The sequence below is a fragment of the Oncorhynchus keta genome, chromosome 18, assembly GCF_023373465.1.
Source record: "Oncorhynchus keta strain PuntledgeMale-10-30-2019 chromosome 18, Oket_V2, whole genome shotgun sequence".
NCBI lineage: Eukaryota > Metazoa > Chordata > Actinopteri > Salmoniformes > Salmonidae > Oncorhynchus > Oncorhynchus keta.
The window spans coordinates 17,126,976-17,154,147 of NC_068438.1; the positions used below are offsets into that span (position 1 = coordinate 17,126,976).

Genomic DNA, 27,172 nt, shown 5'->3' on the forward strand with positions numbered 1-27,172 from the left:
GGGTGTGTGTGTGACTGACCTGTTGTCTGCGTGCTGTGCAGGGTGTGTGTGTGACTGACCTGTTGTCTGCGTGCTGTGCAGGGTGTGTGTGTGACTGACCTGTTGTCCGCGTGCTGTGCAGGGTGTGTGTGTGACTGACCTGTTGTCTGCGTGCTGTGCAGGGTGTGTGTGTGACTGACCTGTTGTCTGCGTGCTGTGCAGGGTGTGTGTGTGACTGACCTGTTGTCCGCGTGCTGTGCAGGGTGTGTGTGTGACTGACCTGTTGTCTGTGTGCTGTGCAGGGTGTGTGTGTGACTGACCTGTTGTCTACGTGCTGTGCAGGGTGTGTGTGTAACTGACCTCTTGTCTGCTTGCGGTGCAGGGTGTGTGTGTGTGTGTGTGTGTGCGACTGACCTGTTGTCTGCGTGCTGTGCAGGGTGTGTGTGTGTGTGTGTGTGTGTGTGTGTGTGTGTGTGTGTGTGTGTGTGTGTGTGTGTGTGTGTGTGTGTGTGTGTGTGTGTGTGTGTGTGTGTGTGTGTGTGTGACTGACCTGTTGTCTGCGTGCTGTGCAGGGTGTGTGTGTGACTGACCTGTTGTCTGCGTGCGGTGCAGGGTGTGTGTGTAACTGACCTCTTGTCTGCTTGCGGTGCAGTGTGTGTGTGTGTGTGTGACTGACCTGTTGTCTGCGTGCTGTGCAGGGTGTGTGTGTGACTGACCTGTTGTGTGTGTGTGTGTGTGTGTGTGTGTGTATATATGTGTGTGTGTGTGTGTGTGTGTGTGTGTGTGTGTGTGTGTGTGTGTGTGTGTGTGTGTGTGTGTGTGTGTGTGTGTGTGTGTGTGTGTGTGTGTGTGTGTGACTGACCTGTTGTCTGCGTGTGTGTGTGACTGACCTGTTGTCTGCGTGCTGTGCAGGGTGGGTGTGTGTGTGACTGACCTGTTGTCTGCGTGCTGTGCAGGGTGTGTGTGTAACTGACCTCTTGTCTGCTTGCGGTGCAGGGTGTGTGTGTGACTGACCTGTTGTCTGTGTGCTGTGCAGGGTGTGTGTGTAACTGACCCCTTGTCTGCTTGCGGTGCAGGGTGTGTGTGTGACTGACCTGTTGTCTGTGTGCTGTACAGGGTGGGTGTGTGTGTGTGTGACTGACCTGCTGTCTGCGTGCGGTGCAGGGTGTGTGTGTAACTGACCTCTTGTCTGCTTGCGGTGCAGTGCGTGTGTGTGTGTGTGTGTGACTGACCTGTTGTCTGTGTGCTGTGCAGGTGTGTGTGTGTGTGTGTGTGTGTGTGTGTGTGTGTGTGTGTGTGTGTGTGTGTGTGTGTGTGTGTGTGTGTGTGTGTGTGTGTGTGTGTGTGTGTGTGTGTGTGACTGACCTGTTGTCTGCGTGTTGTGCAGTGTGTGTGTGTGACTGACCTGTTGTCTGCGTGCTGTGCAGGGTGTGTGTGTGACTGACCTGTTGTCTGTGTGCTGTGCAGTGTGTGTGTGTGACTGACCTGTTGGCTGTGTGCTGTGCAGTGTGTGTGTGTGTGTGTGTGTGTGTGTGTGTGTGTGTGTGTGTGTGTGTGTGTGTGTGTGTGTGTGTGTGTGTGTGTGTGTGTGTGTGTGTGTGTGTGTGTGTGTGTGCGTGTGTGTGTGTGTGTGTGACACTGACCTGCTGTCTGCGTGCTGTGCAGGGTGTGTGTGTGACTGACCTGTTGTCTGCGTGCTGTGCAGGGTGTGTGTGTGTGACTGACCTGTTGGCTGTGTGCTGTGCAGTGTGTGTGTGTGTGTGTGTGTGTGTGTGTGTGTGTGTGTGTGTGTGTGTGTGTGTGTGTGTGTGTGTGTGTGTGTGTGTGTGTGTGTGTGTGTGTGTGTGTGACACTGACCTGTTGTCTGCGTGCTGTGCAGGGTGTGTGTGTGTGACTGACCTGTTGTCTGCGTGCTGTGCAGGGTGTGTGTGTGACTGACCTGTTGTCTGCGTGCTGTGCAGGGTGTGTGTGTGACTGACCTGTTGTCTGCGTGCTGTGCAGGGTGTGTGTGTGACTGACCTGTTGTCTGCGTGCTGTGCAGGTTGTGTGTGTGACTGACCTGTTGTCTGCGTGCTGTGCAGGGTGTGTGTGTGACTGACCTGTTGTCTGCGTGCTGTGCAGGGTGTGTGTGTGACTGACCTGTTGTCTGTGTGCTGTGCAGGGTGTGTGTGTGACTGACCTGTTGTCTGTGTGCTGTGCAGGGTGTGTGTGTGACTGACCTGTTGTCTGTGTGCTGTGCAGTGTGTGTGTGTGACTGACCTGTTGGCTGTGTGCTGTGCAGTGTGTGTGTGTGTGTGTGTGTGTGTGTGTGTGTGTGTGTGTGTGTGTGTGTGTGTGTGTGTGTGTGTGTGTGTGTGTGTGTGTGTGTGTGTGTGTGTGTGTGTGTGTGTGTGTGTGTGTGTGTGTGTGTGTGTGTGTGTGTGTGTGTGTGTGTGACACTGACCTGTTGTCTGCGTGCTGTGCAGGGTGTGTGTGTGACACTGACCTGTTGTCTGCGTGCTGTGCAGGGTGTGTGTGTGACTGACCTGTTGTCTGCGTGCTGTGCAGGGTGTGTGTGTGTGACTGACCTGTTGGCTGTGTGCTGTGCAGTGTGTGTGTGTGTGTGTGTGTGTGTGTGTGTGTGTGTGTGTGTGTGTGTGTGTGTGTGTGTGTGTGTGTGTGTGTGTGTGTGTGTGTGTGTGTGTGTGTGACTGACCTGTTGTCTGCGTGCTGTGCAGGGTGTGTGTGTGACTGACCTGTTGTCTGTGTGCTGTGCAGGGTGTGTGTGTGACTGACCTGTTGTCTGCGTGCTGTGCAGGGTGTGTGTGTGACACTGACCTGTTGTCCGCGAGCTGTGCAGGGTGTGTGTGTGACTGACCTGTTGTCTGTGTGCTGTGCAGGGTGTGTGTGTGACTGACCTGTTGTCTGCGTGCTGTGCAGGGTGTGTGTGTGACTGACCTGTTGTCTGCGTGCTGTGCAGGGTGTGTGTGTGACTGACCTGTTGTCTGCGTGCTGTGCAGGGTGTGTGTGTGACTGACCTGTTGTCTGCGTGCTGTGCAGGTTGTGTGTGTGACTGACCTGTTGTCTGCGTGCTGTGCAGGGTGTGTGTGTGACTGACCTGTTGGCTGTGTGCTGTGCAGTGTGTGTGTGTGTGTGTGTGTGTGTGTGTGTGTGTGTGTGTGTGTGTGTGTGTGTGTGTGTGTGTGTGTGTGTGTGTGTGTGTGTGTGTGTGTGTGTGTGTGTGTGTGTGACACTGACCTGTTGTCCACGTGCTGTGCAGGGTGTGTGTGTGACTGACCTGTTGTCTGTGTGCTGTGCAGGGTGTGTGTGTGACTGACCTGTTGTCTGCGTGCTGTGCAGGGTGTGTGTGTGACTGACCTGTTGTCTGCGTGCTGTGCAGGGTGTGTCCGAGGGGGAGGATGATGCACTCAGAGCCTCCTCTATGTCCAGGTTGAGCTGGTCCAGTTTCCTCATCAGCTGGCTCATAGACTCACACCACAGGGTCTGAGGCTGGACCAGGGGAGACTCCTGGGGGAAGAGAAAGGTAGGGGGGAGACCGTTATTAGACAACACTGGAGGAACCTATAAATTCTGCAGAAATAGACTATTGTGACACCATGTACAAAGCCGGAGCATGCAGTGTCAGGATCAAAGGTAAATTAATTAGGACGACAACAATCACTACTCCGTAGTTGGACAGGAAAAACACAAGATAATTCAGAGAGCTACGATTTAATTCTCTGGATAATAACGTTGAAATCGTTCGGATAGTTGGAGAAGGTTATGAGCACCAGGTGACTAAACTAAAGACTAAAAATACATTTAAGAGCTCATTAGAGGAGCAGAAAAAATACTTTTATAAATGTCAGAGTGAACGTAAACAATACAGACCAGCATAGAGGGAAATGTGATATCTTCACCACCTAGTTCTTAGCAGTCTTCACGCAGTATCACAGATCTTAACCTACAGTCCAGATCCTCTAACACAGCTCATGTTTGTCTCTGTGTCTGTCCCAAATGGCACCCTAGTCCCTTTATAGTGCACTACTTTTGACCAGGGCCCATAGGCACTATATAGGGACACATCCAGAAACAAACATGTTAGAAGATCTGGAGATCTCTCTCTCTCTCTTTGAGACCCTTGTTGCGCAACAGCGTGACTCAGAAGTCAAGCAGCCGACACAAAGCCATTCATTAATTTCCTGGAATTAAACTGCGGAACTGTTGTCTGTGTTCTGCGTGTGTCTGTCTGTTGGAGTCCCGGCCCCCTGAAACCCCCTGGCCCCTGGCTCTGTGTTCTGTCTGTTAGTGCCCCCAGGAGCCCCTGTGCGCCCAGCTCTTTCTCCACTGCTGAATTAAAACCCCTCTCCTCCAAACAATCATCCTATTGATGAGTGTGTTCTCTAGAGGACCTACTATAGTAGTGCTGGTGTCTGAGCCATTGGTGTGACCCTCCCATTGGCCTCCTGTTCTTCCTGCTTCAATGTAGAGGCAGTGAGTCTCAGTCACAACATACAGTAAATAGGCGTGATTTTCCCTCACTATTAAAATCGTGATACTTTTTTTATCTAGTCAAAGCCATGATGTTTTGGCCGCCAACGGCCTTCATCAGAATGAAAACAAAATGGGAATGGACAAGAAAATATAGGAAATACAGTTCAGGAGAAACACTAATCTATGTAGGGACAGGGAACTAGAGGTGGTAATGCATCTAGAGAGTTCCTACAACATAAAGGTGTTACTAGTAGTGATCAGAGCAGAAGTCAGTCCACCTAGGGTCAGCTGGTTCACCTCTGACAGGGGAAACGCCTCAATCTGTCTATCTCTCTGTCTCCCTGTGCTATATCTGGAACACACTAGAACACAATGTCTCCTACTGTCTCTTCTTTCTGACAGCCACACACAGTGCTGCCTGCCCGCCTCGGAATGCTGACACTTTTTCTCAGAATGAGTGGAATTTCAGAGAAGGCTTGAAGCTGAGAGAGACTACCCATGATTCCTTTTACCTCCTCTTTCTGGCCCCATAAATAGTGAAAAACACTGATGCCATGGCAATGCTGTCGGCATGAGACAGACAGTAGTGTTATCTTCAGGGGAAAACTAAACGTGAGAGGGACAATATCTTTATCAGGGTAAATTGGCTACATTGTAAACCCCAAGGCCGGGTCTTTGACATGACAATGAGGAATGAAGTGTGTGAGCTCTGGGCACTGTGCCTGGACCATACCACCCACTGAGAGAGGCATAGATTACCAGGCAGGGAGAGGGTTGATTCGATTGATGATTGGGGTAGAAATGGAGCAGGGTGGCATGTGAAAGGGAACAACGGCAAGGCGAATAGGTTACTCAGCTGAAAAATAGTTCAAACACATTCTCTCCTAACTTTCTAGGAGTTACCTGCTAAGTTCCCAGGTCTATCCCTTGGTGAGAACAGGCTTCTACTCTGCACTGAGTCACACCAGTAGAATCTTTTCACTTCTAAACTAGATAAAGATAAACAACATCACAGAAACATGTATTTTTACAGTATACACAAACATACCATAACCAACTGATTGATGCACAGAGAGAGAGAGTGGGAGAGAGAACTAGAGAGACGTGTGCATAGGCCATGTAGGATTACTATGTAGCAATGGTGCCCTCAGATGGCGAGCATGAAAAGCTGTAGTTCAAACAGGAGTGTTGCCTGTCAGAGCCCCTGGTTGCGTCCCAAATGGCACCCCGTTTCCTCTTTAGACCAAGGCCCAGTTTAAACCAGTTCCAGGTATTTAAAGCACTCCTCCTCCCTTTCCCCAAACAACCTTTATGCTCACACACAGCCCATTCCCAGTGTTGTCATACAGTCTGTAAAGCCTGCCAGGGCTATCAGCAGAGGCAATGGGTGTGTTCCCTAACCTCACCCCTCTGTTTTATGTTCTATTCTCCAGGGTTAGGGTTGCTATTTTATTATTCTTGGGGCGGCAGGTTGCCTAGTGGTTAGAGCGTTGGGCCAGTTACCGAAAGGTTGCTGGATCGAATCCCTGAGCTGACAAGGTAAAAATCTGTCGTTCTGCCCCTGAACAAGGCAGTTAACCCACTGTTCCCCGTTAGGCCATCATTGTAAATAATAATTTGTTCTTAACTGACTTGCCTAGTTAAATGAAGGTTACATTATATGTCGGGTTAAGCTGAGGAATGACAGCTATGCACTGTCAGAGATCTGGTGTCCCTGACACAGGTAAACCATAGGTGTATGATGTAAACATGATTCATCAACGTCCAGAAGAGACTTTTAAAGTCCAGTAAACCTTGGAAGATGGGGTCACTCACAGTCTGGTAACTAGCATTAAACCTGGAGGGATGGAGTCATAGCCTGGTAACTAGTAAACCTGGAGGGATGGAGTCATACCAGTTACCTGGTAACTAGTGAACCTGGAGGGATGGGGTTACAGCCTGGTAACTAGTAAACCTGGAAGGATGGAGTCACAGCCTGGTAACTAGTAAACCTGGAAGGATGGAGTCACAGCCTGGTAACTAGCATTACACCTGGAGGGATGGACTCACAGCCTAGTAACTAGTAAACCTGGAGGGATGGAGTCATAGCCTGGTAACTAGTAAACCTGGAAGGATGGAGTCACAGCCTGGTAACTAGTAAACCTGGAAGGATGGAGTCATAGCCTGGTAACTAGTAAACCTGGAAGGATGGAGTCATAGCCTGGTAACTAGTAAACCTGGAAGGATGGAGTCACAGCCTGGTAACTAGTAAACCTGGAAGGATGGAGTCACAGCCTGGTAACTAGTAAACCTGGAAGGATGGAGTCACAGCCTGGTAACTAGCATTAAACCTGGAGGGATGGACTCACAGCCTAGTAACTAGTAAACCTGGAGGGATGGAGTCATAGCCTGGTAACTACTGAACCTGGAGGGATGGGGTTACAGCCTGGTAACTAGTAAACCTGGAGGGATGGAGTCATAGCCTGGTAACTAGTAAACCTGGAGGGATGGAGTCACAGCCTGGTAACTACCAAGACCAGAGGGACGGTTGGGAGAAAAACACCACAGAGCTGCTGCAGTATGGCTCCCTATTCCCTATAATGCATTACTTTTGATCAGAGCCGAGGAATGCACTTTTGACATTATAGGGGAGAATGAAGCTGAATAAAGCTGTAGATACTGTTGTTTAAGGTTAGACTAAGTTCACTGTTACTGTAATAGACATGATGATGCCTGTGTAGGAGCTCTGACAAAACAGGACTGGAGGGAAAGCAACGGCTGTTTAAGGATGTCTGCATTCCTGCAATGCCTGCTGGGTTTTGTGTTTTAAAATGCTGGGGAAAATGCTAGATTTTCAATGTACTCCTACAAACTCATTCCAATAGAGTAATATCTCAGAATGCAATAACAACAAACAGTGGGGAGCAGACTATTGAAAGTGTTTGTATAGCAAAACACTGTGTTTGTATTGAGCCTAATGGAAGACATCTGGGGCCTTTTTGTATCAAGCATCTCAGAGTAAAGGAAAGGGGATACCTAGTAGGCTGGGTCTTCCACATTTAACCCAATAACTGCTCATAGATCAGCACTCCTACTCTAAGACCCTTGATACATATGGCTCCTGTCCAGGAGGCAGGAAATACACAGCCTGGGGGAGCAACAGTCACGTCTCCTCATTGAGAGAACAGGCTGGATTATATTAATATACTGTATCTAAGGGTGTTAAACTACAGTTAGTACACAGTCCCTAAACCTGACATAAACTTTCAAACACATCTCTACTGAACCATTCAACAAAGACATGAATATTACATCAATATGTGAGGAATATAGGTAGGACTATCTTTACAGTTGTGTCTCTAAAATACTATAATGTCTGTAATGACTGTCAACAAACAGTAGCCTACCTCTGTGCTACTGGTCTCAGTCTCTGCCTCGTGGTTCTGGTTTTTGGAGGAAGAAGAGGAGGAGAGGTGGGAGCTGGCTGAAGTGTTGGTTGGAGAGCTGACTGGTGCCTCAGCCTGGGGATTCAGAGAACTTCTCTTCTGAACTACTTTGTCTCTGTTGCTGCTCCTTCTTCTCCGACTGACCAGGAACTCCCTGCTCTGAAGCAGCTCTGGGAATATGTCGTCATCATCCCCATCTTCATCAACATCACCTTCATCATCCTCCTCTGAGGAAGACTCCCTGCAGTCGGAGCTGTCATTGATGAAGACACTATGGTCGGTGCTAGAGTGACAGGTGGAGGAACTACAGGTGTAGTCTGAGAAGGTGATGGAGCTAGGTTTGTGTTTGATGATGCGGGGGTGATCGCAGAGGCCTAGCCCCGCCAAGGGGGCCTCAGAGAGGGCTATGGGGAGGGAGGGTGGTCTGAAGGGATCCATGTTGTTGTCCACACTGACCACTAGAGAAGGGATGGAGCTAAAAGTCTCTGATTGGACCACAGAGATAGTGACATGGCTGACCTCTGCCTCTGATTGGACCAGAAGGGTATGGATATGTCCTAGAGGGAAGGGCACATGGTTGTCTTCTGTGTGTTCCAGATCAGTAGGGACATGTCCGTTATCCATAGGCCCCTCTGAGTGGTCCTCAGCCTGGCTGTCTGTTTCTGTCCATCTGGGTGACTCCTCCTCTAGCTCCATGTCGCTCTCTGTCTGGCTGGGCGAGGTATGCCCCAGCTCCATGTCCTCTAGCTGACCAGAGAGGTTAGCATCCAGGAAATGCCCTGATTCTACAGGTCTGTCACTGTCCTCAACCTCCAGGTTTCCCTCTATCTTAGGAGCAAGAACATCCACATCTCCCTCTATCCTAGGAGAAGGAACATTGGAGGCAAGGCAGGGATCCTCAGCTGGAGAAGTACTGTGTAAATCCAATCCATTGTTATTGGCATCATCAGGTGATGGTGATGTCACACTGCCTGGCTCACTGAGGAGACCCCCGGTACAGACGATCTGGAGAGGGTCTAGAGGGTCAGGAGGGGAGACATCAGAACCAGACTCTACTGGTCCTGCTGGCCCTCCAGTACTAACAGCTAGTTTTCCCTCTATCCCAGGAGCTCCAGTCCTGTTATAGTCACTGCTTAGGGGTCCAGTCAAACAACCATCTTCACCTTTCTCTGTGGAGCTGTCGTCATCATGAGAAGACTCTGAAGCACATTCTGAGGAGGACTGGTGTGTCTGTGTCTCTGGTTGTGTCTGTTGCTGTGCCTGTGTCTGTACCTGTGTATGTGCCAGTGTCTGTGGTGAGAAGCTCCTACCAGATGATGCTGACATGACCAGAGACTGTCGCTCCTCCAGAGTAACCATCAGAACTGTGTCCATGTTGTCTCTACAGTCTGTTACGGTGTGTTACTAGGGAACAGGTAGTCTGGTGGTGTGACTAGTGGTCAGGTAGATCCAGAGGGACTGCTGTATGATGTAAGAGCTATATGGATTTGCCATGTTCCTATCAGACCACCTCAGCACCTGGATCAGCAACACCAACTTTCAAACCGATCAAACAGCAGATCCCCTGAAACAAGATACAGCATTAAAAACTAAGAAGATACAGTATTAAACAAAGAGAGAAGATAACATAACAACATTAAACAAACAGAGAAGATACAGCAATATAGAAGATACAGCATTGGAGAGGATACAGAGAAGATACAGAGAAGATACTGCATTTGAGAAGATACTGCATTGTCAAAGATACTGCATTAGAAAAGATGTTGCATTAGAGAAGATGTTGCATTAGAGAAGATACAGCATTGGAGAGGATACAGAGAAGATACAGAGGAGATACTGCATTTGAGAAGATACTGCATTATAAAAGATACTGCATTGGAAAAGATGTTGCATTAGAGAAGATGTTGCATTAGAGAAGATACTGCATTAGAAAAGATGTTGCATTAGAGAAGATACAAAGAAGATATGGCATTGGAGAAGATACAGAGAAACTGCATTAAAGAAAATACTGCATTAAACAAACAGACAAGAAAATGCATTAGTTTCAAGCCATAAACATCTTACAATGACATTGCTCAAAGAATGCCTGCTGTCCTCGGTGAACTAACTACAGCTGGAGTGAAGCCAGACAGTCCAGCAGAGCAAATATCCAGGCTGTGTCCCAAATGTCTCCCTATTTCCTATATATTGTGCTACTTTTGACCAGTGTCCATAGGGCTCTGGTCAAAAGTTGTGCACTATGTAGGGAATAGGGTGCCATGTGGGACATAGCCCCCAGAGAGGAGCTGCTAGCTGTGAATCTGAACATCTGGCTGCAGTCGCAATGTTCAAGTCTGGATCTGTTTCAAACACTACAGCAGTGACATCTCTGCACACAGGAATCTAGCTATTCTGCCCAGCAGCTGATGCACACACACACACACACACACACACACACACACATACACACACACACACACATTCCATAAGCACTCCACTCTGTGTAGGGGATAACCATCTGTTCAGGGTACAAAGGGAGGCTTTTCTCAGACTGCTCTTTCCAAACAAGCTGACAACAAAGTTACATCAGTAACTGCATTCCCTACATTTCACAGATAGATACACACACCCCAACTGTGAGGTCTTGGTACAGCTTAAACACAGTCATGAATACCTTTGCAACTGTCCTTCAATTCCCTGGAGAATAACTTTGCCTTCTGTATGTATGGAGAGGTTGACATCTATTGATTAGTATGGTTGATCTGTATGGTGTAATGGATGATTATTGATGAGTATGATTGATCTGTATGGTGTAATGGACGATTATTTATTAGTATGGTTGATCTGTATGGTGTAATGGATGATTATTGATGAGTATGATTGATCTGTATGGTGTAATGGACGATTATTTATTAGTATGGTTGATCTGTATGGTGTAATGGATGATTATTGATGAGTATGATTGATCTGTATGGTGTAATGGATGATTATTTATTAGTATGGTTGATCTGTATGTTGTAATGGATGATTATTGATGAGTATGGTTGATCTGTATGGTGTAATGGATGATTATTGATTAGTATGGTTGATCTGTATGCTGTAATGGATGATTATTTATTAGTATGATTGATCTGTATGTTGTAATGGATGATTATTGATGAGTATGGTTGATCTGTATGGTGTAATGGATGATTATTTATTAGTATGGTTGATCTGTATGGTATAATGAATGATTATTTATTAGTATGGTTGATCTGTATGGTCTAATGAATGATTATTTATTAGTATGGTTGATCTGTATGCTGTAATGGATGATTATTGATTAGCATGATTGATCTAAACCCAATATGAATCCAGCCTCAAACCATACAGCCTCATACAAATAGGATGACACACACACAATAATACACAGTGGAGTTCAGTGTTCACATGGAGGGAGAAGAACACAGTGACACCAACACATGTGTGCAGGGTTTGCCGTTGAAATCCTTGGGCGGGTCGCCTAACGTTGTGTTTTTCAGGTCGCCCAAACAGTGCTTAACATTTTTTACTAATTTTGTGGATTAAAAAGCAGTTCAACAACTAAAAACAGATATAGAGTATGTAGAAAAGATAATGGACCTGTATATCTTTAAATCATTTCATCTTTGAGAACTAACAATCACCAAAATAAAAGCTAGACAGTCAGGCAGGGAGAATTGAAAATTCCCAAAACAATTAATTTAGTATTGATTTTGTTTTTATGTTTGAGCAAAATAACACCGCATTAGCCATGGCCAAATGCATAGAATGACAGGAAATAAGCTTTAAAACTGCAAACATTTCTCTCAGCTCCATGGAGACATTTATAGAATAGCAGGAAATTGTCTTAAAAATTAAAAACGTCTCTACACTGGCAAGATGGGGGCCTCTAAAATGCTCTCTAAAATTCAGCTGTGCTGACAGGCAGACTGCGTTCCTGCCACGAGCCGTACCACACCCCTGCCACGTCCAGGTTACCGAGATTTACCTAGATTTACCGCCAAAACTCATTCCCTTTTTCTGTGATAAATAACTGCGAGAAACCAGTAAATTATCATAAATTATTTCTATGAACATGGTGATGTGGAATGGAACTGTTAAATTATCTATTTTGGCTATGGCCTTCTGCTCTACTATCTGCATGATCAATAATCAACGCTCAGGACGGGTGCGTATTTGTAGTCTACCGTAATTACATCCACAACAAATGTGCTATTTATTCAAAGCGCACACATTCTTCATGCTGAAACTGTACACGCGACCTAGAAATGCATTGTATGAGCTTCATGCTTCTTTCCAATAAATGCAGAGGGTCTTATTCTGGTGACATGATGATCGATGCCTGATTGCCATTTTGACAAATAGTGGTTAAAATGCGATGGAAATACAGTGCATTCGGAAAGTGTTCAGACCCCTTCACTTTTTCCACATTTTGTTACGTTATAGCCTTATTCTAAAATGGATTTACCCAGTACTTTCTTGAAGCACTTTTGGCAGCGCTTACAGCCTTGAGTGTTATTGGGTACACCTGTATTTGGAGAGTTTCTCCCAATATTCTCTGCAGATGCTCTCAAGCTCTGTCAGGTTGGATGGGGAGCATGGCTCGCAGCTATTTTCGGGTCTCTCCAGAGATGTTAGATCGGGTTCAAATCCAGGTTCTGGCTGAAGCCACTCCTGCGTTGTCTTGGCTGTGTGCTTAGGGTTCTGTTGGATGGTGAACCTTTTCCCCAGTCTGAGGTTCTGAGCCTTCTGGAGCAGGTTTTTATCAAGGATCTCTCTATACTTTGCTCTGTTCATCTTTCCCTCGATCCTGACTATTCTCCCTGTGCTGACAAACATCCCCACAGCATGATGGTGCCACCACCATGCTTCATCGTAGGGATGATGCCAGTTTTCCTCCAGACGTGACGCTTGGCATTCAGGCCAAAGAGTTCAACTTGGTTTCATCAGATCAGGGAGTCTTGTTTCTCATGGTCTGAGAGTTCTGTAGGTGCCTTTTGCTGAGGAGTGACTTCCGTCTGGCCACTCTACCATAAAGACCTGGTGGTGCTGAGTTGGTTGTCCTGGAAGGTTCTCCCATCTCAATGGAGGAACTCTGGAGCTCTGTCATAGTGACCATCGGGTTCTTGGTCATCTCTCTGACAAAGGCCATTCACCTCCAATTGCTCAGTTTGGCTGGGCGGCCAGCTCTAGGAAGTGTCTTGGTGGTTCCAAACTTCTTTCATTTAAGAATGATGGAGGCCACTGTGTTCTTGGGGACCTTCAATGCTGCAGAAGTTTTTTGGTACACTTCCCCAGATCTGTGCCTCGACACAATCCTGTCTCGGAGCTCTACGGACAACTCCTTCGACTTCATGGCTTGGTTTTTGCTCTGACACGCATTGTCAACTGTGGGAACTTATATCGACAAAAAAAACGTATATAGACATGTGTGTGCCTTTCCAAATCATGTCCAATCACAGGTGGACTCCAATCAAGTTGTAGAAACATCTCAAAGATGATCAATGGAAACAGGATGTACCTGAACTAAATTTCGAGTCTCATAGCCAAGGGTCTGAATGATTATGTAAATAAGGTATTTCAGTTTTTTATGTTTAATACATTTTGCAAAAAAAATCTAAAAAACGTTTTTTGCTTTGTCATTATGGAAAATTGTGAGTACATTGATAGGGAAAAATATATTTCATCTATTTTTGAATAAGGCTGTAACTTATGTTAAACGTGAAAATTGAACATGAAAATGTTAAGCTGCAATATGGAACTTTTTGGCTGACTGTCACGTTCTGACCAGCTTGACTTCTTTATTTAATTCCATTATATAGTCCAATTATGTGTAGCCAGAGGTCTCACAATTCATTCATTTTATTCTGTGACAAACATTTTAAAACAAGACCTTGACCATTGACTAGAAATTACTAGAAATATTATAGATTTTTAGGCTAACGAATGATAATGAATGCAATAAGAAAATGTTAGCTTTTATGTCAAATATATTCTACGTTAGAAAGGAACATAATACATGGCTTATCTGTTATCTGCAATGCAGAGCTTATCTGTTTGATTAGCGGAGAATCCAAAATGTTCTCTCTAACAAAATCACCACAATAAGATAAGCGGGTTATCATAAACAGCTAAAACTTTCCCAAATTCCCCAGATAGACAGGTGCAAAGGGGAGAGAAAATGACAAAGATGCATATTTCAATCAAATGTAGGCTAAAATCATTGATACGAATCAATACCAGAAGAACAGCAAGGGACCTTGTAAAGATGCTGGAGGAAACAGGTACAAAATTATCTATATCCACAGTAAAACGAGTCCCATATTGACATAACCTGATAGGCTGCTCGGCAAGGAAGAAGCCACTACTCCAAAACCACCATAAAAAAGCCAGACTACGGTTTGCAACTGCACATGGGGACAAATATCGTACTTTTTGGAGAAATGTCCTCTGGTCTGATGACACAAAAATAGAACTTTTTGGCCATAACGACCATCATTACGTTTAGAGGGAAAAAGGGGAGGCTTGCAATCCAAAGAACACCATCCCAACCGTGAAGCATAGGGGTGTCACGATTCCCGCCGAAGGTGGTTCCTCTTCCTGTTCGGGCGGAGCTCTGCGGTCGTCGTCTCCGGTCTACTAGCTGCCACCGATCCCTTTTACTGTTTCAGTTAGTTTTGTCTGATTTGTTACACCTGTTTCTTGTTTGGGTTTTGATTTGGGCTATTTAAACCAGGTATGCCCGCCTGCTTTTGTGCGGGCTTGTTTTTCTGTTCATGTGGTATGTATTCTTGTGGACTATTTTCTCCGGACTGTTTCGTGCTGCCTTTGGGCTGGTTTAAGTGATGCGTTACCATTACTTGTTGTTCTGAATTAAAAGATCACGATTGAACTACCTCTGCTCTCTGCACCTGACTTCTCCACCCACTACTCCTAGAAGCCGTGACAGAATCCCAAACCATTCCTATGCAGTCAGCAGGAGCAGCAACCACCCCCCTTCCATCAATGGAGGAGCGCGTCCTCCATCATACGGCCATCCTCCATCGGATCGGTTCGGCGATGGACCAAATGATGGAGAGAATGGAGCGATGGGAGAGGAGTGGTGTCCCGACTTCACCCCCAGCTCCTCCACTGCAGACGCAACCCACTCCTCCTCTGGCGGCGTCCGGTCCCAGCGCGTAGCGTCTCGCGTCCCAGAGGGAGTACGATGGAGCGGCGGCTGGGTGCCAGGGGTTTTTGTTCCAGCTCGAGCTATACCTAGCTACCGTTCGTCCGACTTCCTCGGGTGAAGAGACTGTGAGCCTCCTCGTCTCTTGCCTGATGGGTAGAGCCCTGGAATGGACCAACGCTGTCTGGGACGGCCCAGACTCGGCTCGGGACCACTACCCGGAGTTCACACACCGTTTTCAGGCCATGTTCGACCACCCTCCAGAGGGCCAAGCGGCGGGTGAACGACTGTTTCACCTCAGACAGGAGACGAGGAGCACGCAGGACTTCGCGTTGGAGTTCCGGACCTTGGCCGCTGGTGCGGGGTGGAATTACAGGGCCCTGATGGACCACTACCGGTGCAGCCTCTGGGAGGACGTCCGCAGGGACACCACACTCTCCCTCGACGAACTCATAGACTTGTCAATCTGGCCGGACAACCTGCTAGATGCCCGCAGGCATTTAGAAGGGGTTCCTGTCAGTTCCACCTCCCAGCCCTCCTGCTCCAACACCGATGGAGTTAGGGGGGGCTGCATCGAGGGGGACCGGAGGAGGAGGCTCCTCCTGCACCAGCTGTGGTCGGAGAGGACACACTTCCGACCAGTGCTGGAGGAGCTCGTCTGGGAGTCGGGATGGCAGGCGGAACACTTCTCGGTCACCCCAGGTGAGTCATGTTGGTCACATGTTTTTATAAATGTCTTTCCCTGCATTTTCTCCCTCTCTCCAGCATAAGGCGCTAGTCGATTCAGGCGCAGCTGGGAGTTTTATGGATCGTGGACTCGCCCGTAGGTTGGGGATTCCGTTGGTGCCGATAGATCCGCCCTTCCCCGTGCACTCCTTAGATAGCCGACCGTTAGGGTCAGGGCTGGTCGGGGAGGCCACGGTTCCACTGGACATGGTAACGCAGGGGGATCATAGGGAGCGGATCAGTTTCTTCCTTATCGATTCACCTGCATTTCCAGTGGTGCTGGGGGTTCCCTGGCTGGCCAGTCACAATCCCCGGATTTTCTGGAAACAGGGGTCTCTCCAGGGGTGGTCAGAGGAGTGTTCAGGTAGGTGTATAGGAGTTTCCATTGGTGCCATGTCGGTGGAGAGTCCAGACCAGGTTTCCACTGTGCGCATTCCCTCAGAATATGCCGATTTGGCTATCGCTTTTTGTAAGAAAAGGCCAACCAAATGACCACGCCATCGACGGGGGGGTTGCGTGATAAACCTCCAGGAGAACGCTGCACTTCCCAGGAGTCACGTGTACCAATTGTCACAGGAGGAGACGTTGGCTATGGAGACATATGTCACGGAATCTCTGAGACAGGGGTACATTCGGCCCTCCATGTCACCCGTCTCCTCAAGTTTCTTTTTTGTGAAAAAAAGGAGGGAGGTCTGTGTCTGTGCATTGATTATCGAGGTCTCAATTCTATCACAGTGGGGTTTAGCTATCCGCTACCTCTCATCGCTACGGCGGTGGAATCATTCCACGGAGCGCGTTTTTTCACGAAACTGGACCTCAGGAGAGCGTATAATCTGGTGAGTATTTGGGAGGGAGATGAGTGGAAAAGAGCGTTTAGTACCACATCTGGCCACTATGAGTACCTCGTCAGGCCGTATGGGTTAAAGAATGCTCCAGCCGTCTTTCAATCCTTTGTAGATGAGATTCTCAAGGACCTGCACGGGCAGGGTGTGGTGGTGTATATTGGTGACATCCTGATCTATTCCGCTACACGCGCCGCGCATGTCTCCCTGGTGTGCAAGGTACTTGGGCGACTGCTGGAGCATGACCTACACGTCAAGGCTGAGAAATGTGTGTTCTCCAAATGAGCCGTTTCCTTCCTGGTTTATCGCATTTCCACCTTGGGGGTGGTGATGGAGTGTGACCGCGTTAACGTTGTGCGTAATTGGCCGACTCCGACCACGGTACAGGAGGTGCAGCGGTTTTTAGGGTTTGCCAATTACTACCAGAGGTTTATCCGGGGGTTTTGGCCAGGTGGCAGCTCCTATTACCTCACTGCTGAAGGGGGAGCCGGTGCGTTTACGGTGGTCGGCCGAGGCGGACGGAGCTTTCAATCGGTTGAAGGCGCTGTTTACTGACGCTCCCGTGTTGACGCATCCGGACCCCGCTTTGGCGTTCATAGTGGAGGTGGACGAGTCTGAGGCTGGGGTTGTAGCCATGCTATCACAGCGCTCGGACACGCCACCGAAGCTCCGCCCCTGCGCTTTTTTCCCGAGGAAGTTAGGTCTGGCGGAGCTAAACTATTATGTGGGGGACCGGAAGTTGTTGGCTGTGGTGAAAGCCCTGAAGGTATGGAGACACTGGCTTGAGGGGGCTAAACACCCTTTCCTCATCTGGACTGACCACCGCAATCTGGAGTATATCCGGGCGGCGATGAGACTGAATCCTCATCAGGCTAGGTGGGACATGTTCTTTACCAGATTCAGATTCACAATATCTTATAGACCAGGATCCCTCAACACTAAGGCCGACGCGCTGTCCCGTCTCTATGACACTGAGGACCGGTCCATCGATCCTACTCCCATCCTTCCAGCCTCTAGGCTGGTGGCACCGGTGGTATGGGAGGTGGCCGCGGACATCGAGCGGGCATTACGGTTGGAACCTGCGCCTTCACAGTGTCCTACCGCTCTTAGGTACGTGCCGCTTGGTGTCCGTGATCAATTGATTCGGTGGGCCCACATACCACCCTCTTCAGGTCATCCAGGTATTGCGAGAACAGTGCGGGGTCTTAGGGGGAAGTACTGGTGGCCCAACTTAGCTAAGGACGTGAGGCTCTATGTCTCCTCCTGTTCGGTGTGCGCTCAGAGTAAGGCTCCTAGGCACCTGCCTAGAGGGAAGCTACAGCCCCTCCCTGTTCCACAACGGCCCTGGTCTCATCTGTCGGTGGACTTCCTTAACGATCTTCCCCCGTCTCAGGGGAACACTATGATCCTGGTCGTTGTGGACAAGTCCTGCCGTCTCCTCCCATTGCCTGGTCTCCCTACGGCCCTACAGACTGTACAGAGGTCCTATTTACCCACGTCTTCCGGCACTATGGGGTGCCGGAGGACGTTTCTGATCGAGGTCCCCAGTTCACGTCCCGAGTTTGGAGGGTGTTTATGGAGCGTCTGGGGGTCTCGGTCAGCCTGACCTCTGGTTATCACCCCGAGAGTAATGGGCAGGTGGAGAGAGTGAACCAGGAGGTGGGTAGGTTTCTGCGGTCGTATTGCCAGGACCGGCCAGGAGAATGGGCGAGGTACGCCCCATGGGCGGAGGTGGCACAGAACTCACTCTGCCACTCCGCCACATGTCACCATTCCAATGCGTGCTGGGCTATCAGCCGGTCTTGGCTCCGTGGCATCAGAGTCAGACCAAAGCTCCTGCAGTGGAGGAGTGGGTGCAGCTCTCTAGGGAGACCTGGAGGGCAGTCCAGGAATCTCTCAAGCAAGCTGGCGGACGGCAGAAGAAGAGCGCTGACCGCCACCGCAGTGAGGCCCCTGTGTTCGCACCAGGGGACAGGGTCTGGCTCTTGACCTGAAACCTGCCCCTCCGCCTGCCCTGCCGGCAGCTGGGGCCGCAGTGTGTGGGGCCATTTAAAGTCCTGAGGAGGATAAACGAGGTGTGTTATAGATTACAACTCCCCTCTTACTATCGTATTAACCCCTCGTTTCATGTGTCTCGCCTCAGACCGGTGGTAGCTGGTCCCCTACAAGAAGGTGAGGTGTCGGAGGTCCCTGCACCCCCTCTGGACATCAAGGGGTCCCCGGCATACACGGTACGAGCTGTTCTGGACTCGAGACACCGGGTGAGGGGCCTGCAGTACCTCGTGGACTGGGAGGGGTACGGTCCGGAGGAGAGGTGCTGGGTACCTGTGGGGGACATTTCGGATCCATCACTACTAAGGGATTTCCATCACCTCCATCCGGATCGCCCTGCGCCTCGCACTCCGGGTCGCTCTCGAAGCCGGGGTCGGCGCGCTGCGGGAGCCGCGCGTCAGAAGGGGGGTACTGTCATGAATCCCGCCGAAGGTGGTTTCTCTTCCTGTTCGGGCGGCGGGCGGCGGGCGGCGGGCGGTGGGCGGCAGTCGGCGGTCGTCGTCTCCGGTCTACTAGCTGCCACCAATCCCCTTTCTGTTTCAGTTAGTTTTGAATGATTTGTTACACCTATTTCTTGTTTGGGTTTTGATTTGGGCTATTTAAACCAGGTTTGCCCACCTGCTTTTGTGTGGTCTTTTTTCTCTGTTCATGTGGTGTGTATTCTCGTGGACTATTTTCTCCGGACTGTTTTGTCCTGCTTTTGGGCTGGTTTAAGTAATGCGCCTTAGTGTTTGGCGTTACCGTTACTTGTTGTTCTGGATTAAAAGATCACGATTGAACTACCTCTGCTCTCTGCACCTGACTTCTCCACCCACTACTCCTAGAAGCCGTGACAAGGGGTGGCAGCATCATGTTGTGGGGGTGCTTTGCTACAGGAGGGACTGGTGCACTTCACAAAATAGATGGCATCACGAGGATGGAAAATTATGTGGATATATTGAAGCAACATCTCAAGACATCAGTCAGAAAACTAAAGTTTGGTCGCAAACGGGTCTTCCAAATGGACAATGACCCCAAGCATACTTCCAAAGTTGTGGCAAAATCGCTTAAGGACAACAAAGTAAACGTATTGGAGTGGCCATCACAAAACCCTGACCTCACACCTATAGAACATTTGTGGACAGAACTGAAAAAGTGTGTGTGAGCAAGGAGGCTTACAAACCTGACTCAGTTACACCAGCTCTGTCAGGAGGAATGGGCCAAAATTCACCCAACTTATTGTGGAAGGCTACCCAACACATTTTGACCCAAGTTAACTATTTAAAGGCAATGTTACCAAATACTAAGTGAGTGTATGTAAACGTCTGACCCACTGGGGATGTAATGAAATAAATAAAAGCTGAAATAAATCAATTCTCTCTACTATTATTCTGACATTTCACATTCTTAAAATAAAGTGGTGATCCTAACTGACCTAAGACAGGGAATTTTTACTAGGATTAAATGTCAGGAATTGTGAAAAACTGAGTTTAAATGTATTTGGCTAAGGTTTATGTACAGTTCCGACTTCAACTGTATATATATATCACACACACTTTTATATATATATATATTTGCAAAAAGATATATGAGGGATTGGAAGTGATGCAAACAATTACATTGATGGAAGGTACAATCTATCTGCCATAAATAATAATAATTTTAAAATAATAATTTAATAAACTGTCTCAAAGGGCTATGAAAACAGAAAACAGACAGAGAATGGAACCCTATTCCCTTTATAGTGCACTACGTTTGACCCGGGCCGATAAGGATTTGGTCAAAAGTTGTGCACTATATAGGGAATTGGGTGCCATTTGAGATGCAAGTAGAGTCTTACCTGTTAGGTGGAGAATAGTCATGTTTGTTGTCTGAACAGACAAACTGAGATCATAGCAACAAAACACTGGAGAGAGACAGTCCTAGTGGAACCAAAGTTATCTTAAGACACAAGAGAGAACAGGAGAGAGAATGAGGGACTAGGAGATTCTCTCAGAAGAGACAGAGGAGCGAAAGTAAAAGAGAGAGAGAGAAAAGTGAGAGAGTAGAAGAGAGAGAGAAAAGAGAGAGAGTAGAAGAGAGAGAGAAAAGTGAGAGAGTAGAAGAGAGAGAGAAAAGAGAGAGAGTAGAAGAGAGAGAGAAAAGCGAGAGAGTAGAAGAGAGAGAGAAAAGAGAGAGAGTAGAAGAGAGAGAGAAAAGAGAGAGAGTAGAAGAGTCTCCTGTCAGAAGTGCAGCCACTGTGTTTCCAGTCAGCATGTCAAGCAGGTCTTCCTCTGCAGGGCAACACTGTCATCTCAACTATCCCTGTATCTGTCCTCCCTCAGGCTAGTGGAGGTTAGCGCTGGCTATCTCTATGCATGCCGCTAGCGCTCTGACTAAGCCATTCAGAATATGCGTAAGGGCATGTAGTGTGAGAGTGAGTGAGTGTGTGTATTTGTGTGGGAGGTGGAAAGGGGAGGAGAGAAGAGATACTGTAGGAGAGAGAAAGATGAAGTGGGAGTGAGAGAGGGAGTAAGGGAGAGGAGCAGTATTCGGTATTTGGCACCGTAAGAGAGTAAGGTAATATGTGGTTCCAGCTAACACAACATGTTCGGATGTGAAGACAGAGTGACCTCATGGCTGTATTGTCACTGGACTCAGAGTGTGTGTGTTGTGTGTGTGTGTCATCCTATACGGACGCAACAGCATGGCAGTCATTCCTGAGGCGCAGTAAGAGTAGATTACTACTGAGGAGGAGCGGCACTATGCCTTGATATCCAGCTGTAGCTGGTTAAAATATAAAGACACAGATAGCACAGATAAGGAATTCCAAAGGATCCTCTCAGGGTCAAAGATATACTGCTATGTTGTAGGGGAAAGTGTCAAACCGAGATATAATAAGGTATGTGAAGTATTTGCCATAATGATAGTGCCTTGTTTGTGCCCCTCAAAAATTGTTAAAATGTGAAGTTAGTCATAACTAATCTACTTTATGCTGTCCATTACTGAATGACAGACTGGAGTCATTGATGGCAGCTCTGCACGACATCAGACAAGCAAAGGAAGGAGTTTGAACTAACCTGACCTCTGATCCAGAGAAGTCCAGGGGGAACAAAGCTCTGCCTGCACTCAGTAGGATATAGATTCACTCATAGAACTAACTAGAAGCCTGTCATATAGAGCTCCTTAGAGGGTGATATGAAGAGTAAACACACACTCACACATTAGGGGGGTATGCTACTGCTGCTGTCTGCTGATTGGCTGAGTGTGTGTTGTTTGCATTTATGAGGGGCCTCCTGATAGGCTACAGTAGTTAAGGAAGAATGCCAAAGGAGCTCACTTTCTGTAAATCACCCTGGAATCCACTCCACACAGAGAGAGAGAGAGTGAGAGAGAGAGAGACTGCAGCTTCATTCATTCATACCCTCTCCTCACCCCCTCTTCTCACCACTCCTCACCCCCTCTCCCTGATCTTCCTAGCCCCTCCTCCTCCCTCATCCTCTCTCCTCCTCTCTCTCAAAGCCATAATCACAAAGCACTCTGACCTCCTCCCAGTCTTACTCTCATTCATAAAAAAAACTCTGCTATCCGCCCATGGCTATATTTCTCTGTCAACAATAGTTTCCAGCCATCTTCTTTGAAAGCTGTTCTATGCCCTGCTGTTGTCACGGCACTCCGTACATCTAATTTAAGGTGTTTTGAGCAACCAGCCCTGCCTTAACATACTAGTACATCTAAACATCCGAGAACAGTTGTCACGCCCTGACCTTAAGAGAGCCTTTTTATTCTCTATTTGGTTAGGTCAGGGTGTGACTAGGGTGGGCAATCTATGTTGTATTTTCTATGTTGGCTGGGCATGGTTCCCAATCAGAGGCAGCTGTCTATTGTTGTCTCTGATTGGGGATCATACTTAGGCAGCCTTTTTCCCACCTTAGTTTGTGGGATCTTGTTTTTGTATAGTTGCCTTGAGCACTGCAATACTGCACGTTTTGAAGTATTCTTTGTTGTTTTAATTGTAAATTTCACTATTAAATAAAATGTGGAACTCTACGCACGCTGCGCCTTAGTCCACTCATTTCAACGAACATGAACTCCTAACCCCTCCTGTCTCAGCCTCCAGTATTTATGCTGCAGTAGTTTGTGTCGGGGGGCTAGGGTCAGTTTGTTATATCTGGAGTACTTCCCCTGTCGGGGTGTCCTGTGTGAATCTAAGTGTGCGTTCTCTAATTCTCTCCTTCTTTCTTTCTCTCTCTCGGAGGACCTGAGCCCTAGGACCATGCCCCAGGACTACCTGACATGATGACTCCTTGCTGTCCCCAGTCCACCTGGCCATGCTGCTGCTCCAGTTTCAACTGACCTGAGCCCTAGGACCATGCCCCAGGACTACCTGACATGATGACTCCTTGCTGTCCCCAGTCCACCTGGCCATGCTGCTGCTCCAGTTCAACTGTTCTGCCTTACTATTATTCGACCATGCTGGTCATTTATGAACATTTGAACATCTTGGCCATGTTCTGTTATAATCTCCACCCGGCACAGCCAGAAGAGGACTGGCCACCCCACCCACATATGCTCTCTCTAATTCTCTCTTTCTTTCTCTCTCTCGGAGGACCTGAGCCCTAGGACCGTGCCCCAGGACTACCTGACATGATGACTCCTTCCTGTCCCCAGAAGAGCCAGAAGAGGACTGGCCACCCCACATAGCCTGGTTCCTCTCTAGGTTTCTTCCTAGGTTTTGGCCTTTCTAGGGAGTTTTTCCTAGCCACCGTGCTTCTACACCTACATTGCTTGCTGTTTGGGGTTTTAGGCTGGGTTTCTGTACAGCACTTTGAGATATCAGCTGATGTACGAAGGGCTATATAAATAAAATTTGATTTGATTTGATTTGATGACAGAAGATCCCACCACCCAAGGACCAAGCAGCGTGGCCAGGAGGAGCAGAGATCCTGGGCCCGGGAGAAAAGGGAGTGGAGGACATCATGGACATCGGAGGAGGTTATGGCAGGAGACAAGACCCTGCCATGAAAGCAGGCGGAGGCCGTGAAGGAGGATCAACGACGACTCCGGGGTTCGCAACCACGACTCCGGGGTTCGCAACCACGACGGATTTCCGAGAGGCAGCCCCCCCAAAAAGTTGGGGAGGGCACATGGAGTGGTCGGCGGAGCCGAGGGTTGAACCAGAGCCTTGGTCCACTCATTTCAACGAACAGTCATAAACACAGGAAACACTACTGTTACTGTATACTTGCACAGTATTGTCATATCTACATTAAATGTGCCATAGTTGTAAGGAAAAAAGACACTCTTAGAAAAAAGGGTTCCAAAAGGGTTCTTCAACTGTCCCCATAGGGGAACACTTTTTTATTCCAGGTAGAACCGTTTTGAGTTCCACTTAGAATCCTCTGTAGAAAGGGTTCTACATGGAACCCAAAAGGGTTCTACCTGGAACTAAAAGGTTTCTACCTGCAACCAAAAAGGGTTTGTCAAAATACCTTCTTTACATTCGTATTCAGACCTTTTGCTATGAGACTCGAAATTGACCTCAGGTGCATTGTCCGTAGAGCTCCGAGACAGGATTGTGTCGAGAGACACAACTTGGTACCCCTTCTGGGGAAGGGTACAAGAACATTTATGCAGCATTGAAGGTCCCCAAGAACACAGTGGCCTCCATTATTCTTAAATGGAAGAAGTTTGGAACCACCAAGACTCTTCCTAGAGCTGGCCGCCCGGTCAAATTGAGGAATCAGGGGAGAAGGGCCTTGGTCAGGGAGGTGACCAAGAACCCGATGGTCACTCTGACAGAGCACTAGAATTCCTCTGTGGAGATGGAAGAACCTTCCAGAAGGACAACCATCTCTGCAGCACTCCACCAATCAGTCCTTTATGGTAGAGTGGCCAGACGGAAGCCCCTCAGTAAAAGGCACATGACAGCCCACTTGGAGTTTGCTAAAAGGCACCTAATGACTCTCAGACCATGAGAAATAACATTCTCTGGTCTGATGAAACCAAGATTGAGCTCATTGGCCTGAATGCCTAGCGTCATGTCTGGAAGAAACCTGGCACCATCCCTAAGATGAAGCATGGTAGTGGCAGTATCATGCTGTGGGAATGTTTGTCAGCAGCAGGGACTGGGAGACTAGTCAGGATCGTGGCAAGGATGAATGGAGCAAAGTACAGAGAGATCCTTGATGAAAACCTGCTCCAGAGCGCTCAGGACCTCAGACTGGGGCGAAGGTTCACCTTCCAACAGGACAACGACTCTAAGCACACAGCCAAGACAACGCAGAGGAGGCTTAGGGACTAGTCTCTAAATGTCCTTGAGTGGCCCAACCAGAGCCCGGACGTAATCGAACATCGATGGGGAGAAATAGCTCTGCAGCAAAACTCCCCATCCAACCTGACAGAGCTTGAGAGAATCTGCAGAGAAGAATGGTAGAAACTCCCCAATTACAGGTGTGCCAAGCTTGTAGTGTCATACTCACTAAGAATCGAGGCTGTAATCGCTGTCAAAGGGGCTTCAACAAAGTACTGAGTAAAGGGTCTGGATACTTATGTAAATGTGATATTTTTTAAATATTTTTTTAACCAGAAATGTTAAAATACCTGTTTTTACTTTGTTTTTATGGGATATTGTGTGTAGCTTGATGAAGGATGAACATAATTTAATACATTTTAGAATAAGACTGTTAAGACAATAAGACACATAACAAAATGTGGAAAAAGTCAAGGTTTCTGAATACTTTCCAAAGGCACTGTTTTGCGATTGTCCTGGGTTGTTTCACATACAATAGTGTTCAATGGCGATTGAAACTGAAAAGAGTCAGAAGTCCTGTGTGGCTCAGTTGGTAGAGCACGGTGCTTGCAATGCCATGGGGGGTTGTGGGTTTGATTTCCACGGGGGACCAGTGTGAAAATGTATTCACTCACTACTGTATGTCGGTCTTGATAAGAGCAATTTACAGTGTAACTAGAGAGATATGGAGCGAGTGTACATTAGATAGAATGGTCCCCTTTTGGTTCTGTTGCGTGCTGCTAGGTTGAATGACATTCCTTAGTGGCCTTGGTGGTCCTATCTGTGTTTGCGTTGGCTTTGTTGTTGTCTGAACAAGCAGATAAAAAGCTCACAGAATGCATAATACATTGCTTTTGTTTACTACAGTGTCTTATACGGTCTGCTATGATAGACTGTAGTCTGAGTTCTGACCTCTGTGTGCAGAAGGGCATGACTTTGGAACGAGACAAAAAGCAGGAAAACTCCAACCAGTTCAGTAGCTTGCTACTAAATAAATGGAGCTACTCTCCCTGAACTATACTGAACAAAAATATAAATGTAAAATGCAACAATTTCAAAGAATTTACTGCGTTACAGTTCGGACATTTCTAAGAATTTATCGAGTTTCAGTTCACATAAGAAAATCAGTCAATAGATATGAATTCATTAGGCCCTAATCTATGGATTTCACATGACTGGGAATACAGATATGCATCTGTTGGTCACAGATACTTTAAAAAAAGTAGGGGTGTCGATCAGACAACCAGTCAGTTTCTGGTGTGACCACCATTTGCCTCATGGAGCGCGACACATCTCCTTTCCATAGAGTTGGTCAGGCTGTTGATTGGCCCGTGGAATGTTGTCCCACTCCTATTCAATGGCTGTGCGAAGTTGCTGGATATTGGCAGGAACTGGAAACTGGCTGTTGTACACATCGATCAGAGCATTCCAAACATGCTCAATGGGTGACATGTCTGGTGAGTATGCAGGCCATGGACGAACTGGGACATTTTCAGCTTCCAGGAATTGTGTAGTGATCCTTGCGACATGGGTCTGTGTATTATCATGCTGAAACATGAGGTGATGGTAGCATATGAATGGAACAACTATGGGCCTCAGGATCTCGTCAAGGCATCTCTGTGCATTCAAATTGCCATCGATAAAATGCAATTGTGTTGGTTGTCCATAGTTTATGCCTGCCCATACAATAACCCCACCGCCACCATGGGGCACTTTGTTCACAATGTTGACATAAGAAAACCACTCGTCCACACATCATGGTTGTGAGGCAGGTTGGACGTACTGCCAAATTCTCTAAAACAATGTTGGAGGCGGCTTACGGTAGAGAAATTAACATTAAGTTCTCTGGCAACTGCTCTGGTGGGCATTCCTGCTGTCAGCATGCCAATTGCATACTCCCTCAAAACATGAAACATCTGTGGCATAGTGTTGTGTGACTATACTGCACATTTTAGAGTGGCCTTTTATTGTCCCCAACACAAGGTGCACCTGTGTAATGATCGTGCTGTTTAATCAGGTTCTTGATATGCCACACCTGTCAGGTGATTGGATTATCTTGGCAAAGGAGAAATGCTCACTAACAGGGATGTAAACACATTTGTGCAAAACATTTGAGAGAAATAACCTATTTGTGCGTATGGAACATTTCTGTGATCTTTTATTTCAGCTCATGAAACATGGGACCAACACTTTACATGTTGCGTTTATATTTTTGTTAAGTGTAGAAGAAGGAGAGGGAGAGGAGAGGAGAAGAGGG

The 27,172-nt window shown here is 47.6% G+C and overlaps 1 protein-coding gene across 1 annotated transcript in view; it reads right to left on the reverse strand.

Moving 5' to 3' along the window:
- Positions 1–21,017, reverse strand: part of LOC118397367 (stAR-related lipid transfer protein 13-like) — a 107,108-nt gene extending 86,091 nt beyond the window's left edge. Inside the window, exons 1-3 of the mRNA XM_052467493.1 lie at positions 20,485–21,017; positions 7,839–9,441; positions 3,337–3,486 (exon numbers count right to left, since the gene is read on the reverse strand). Of these exons, the coding sequence (XP_052323453.1) occupies positions 3,337–3,486; positions 7,839–9,251 (1,563 nt within the window). The 5' untranslated portion in view covers positions 9,252–9,441; positions 20,485–21,017. The remainder of the gene's footprint in view (positions 1–3,336; positions 3,487–7,838; positions 9,442–20,484) is intronic.
- Positions 21,018–27,172: the final 6,155 nt, after the last annotated feature.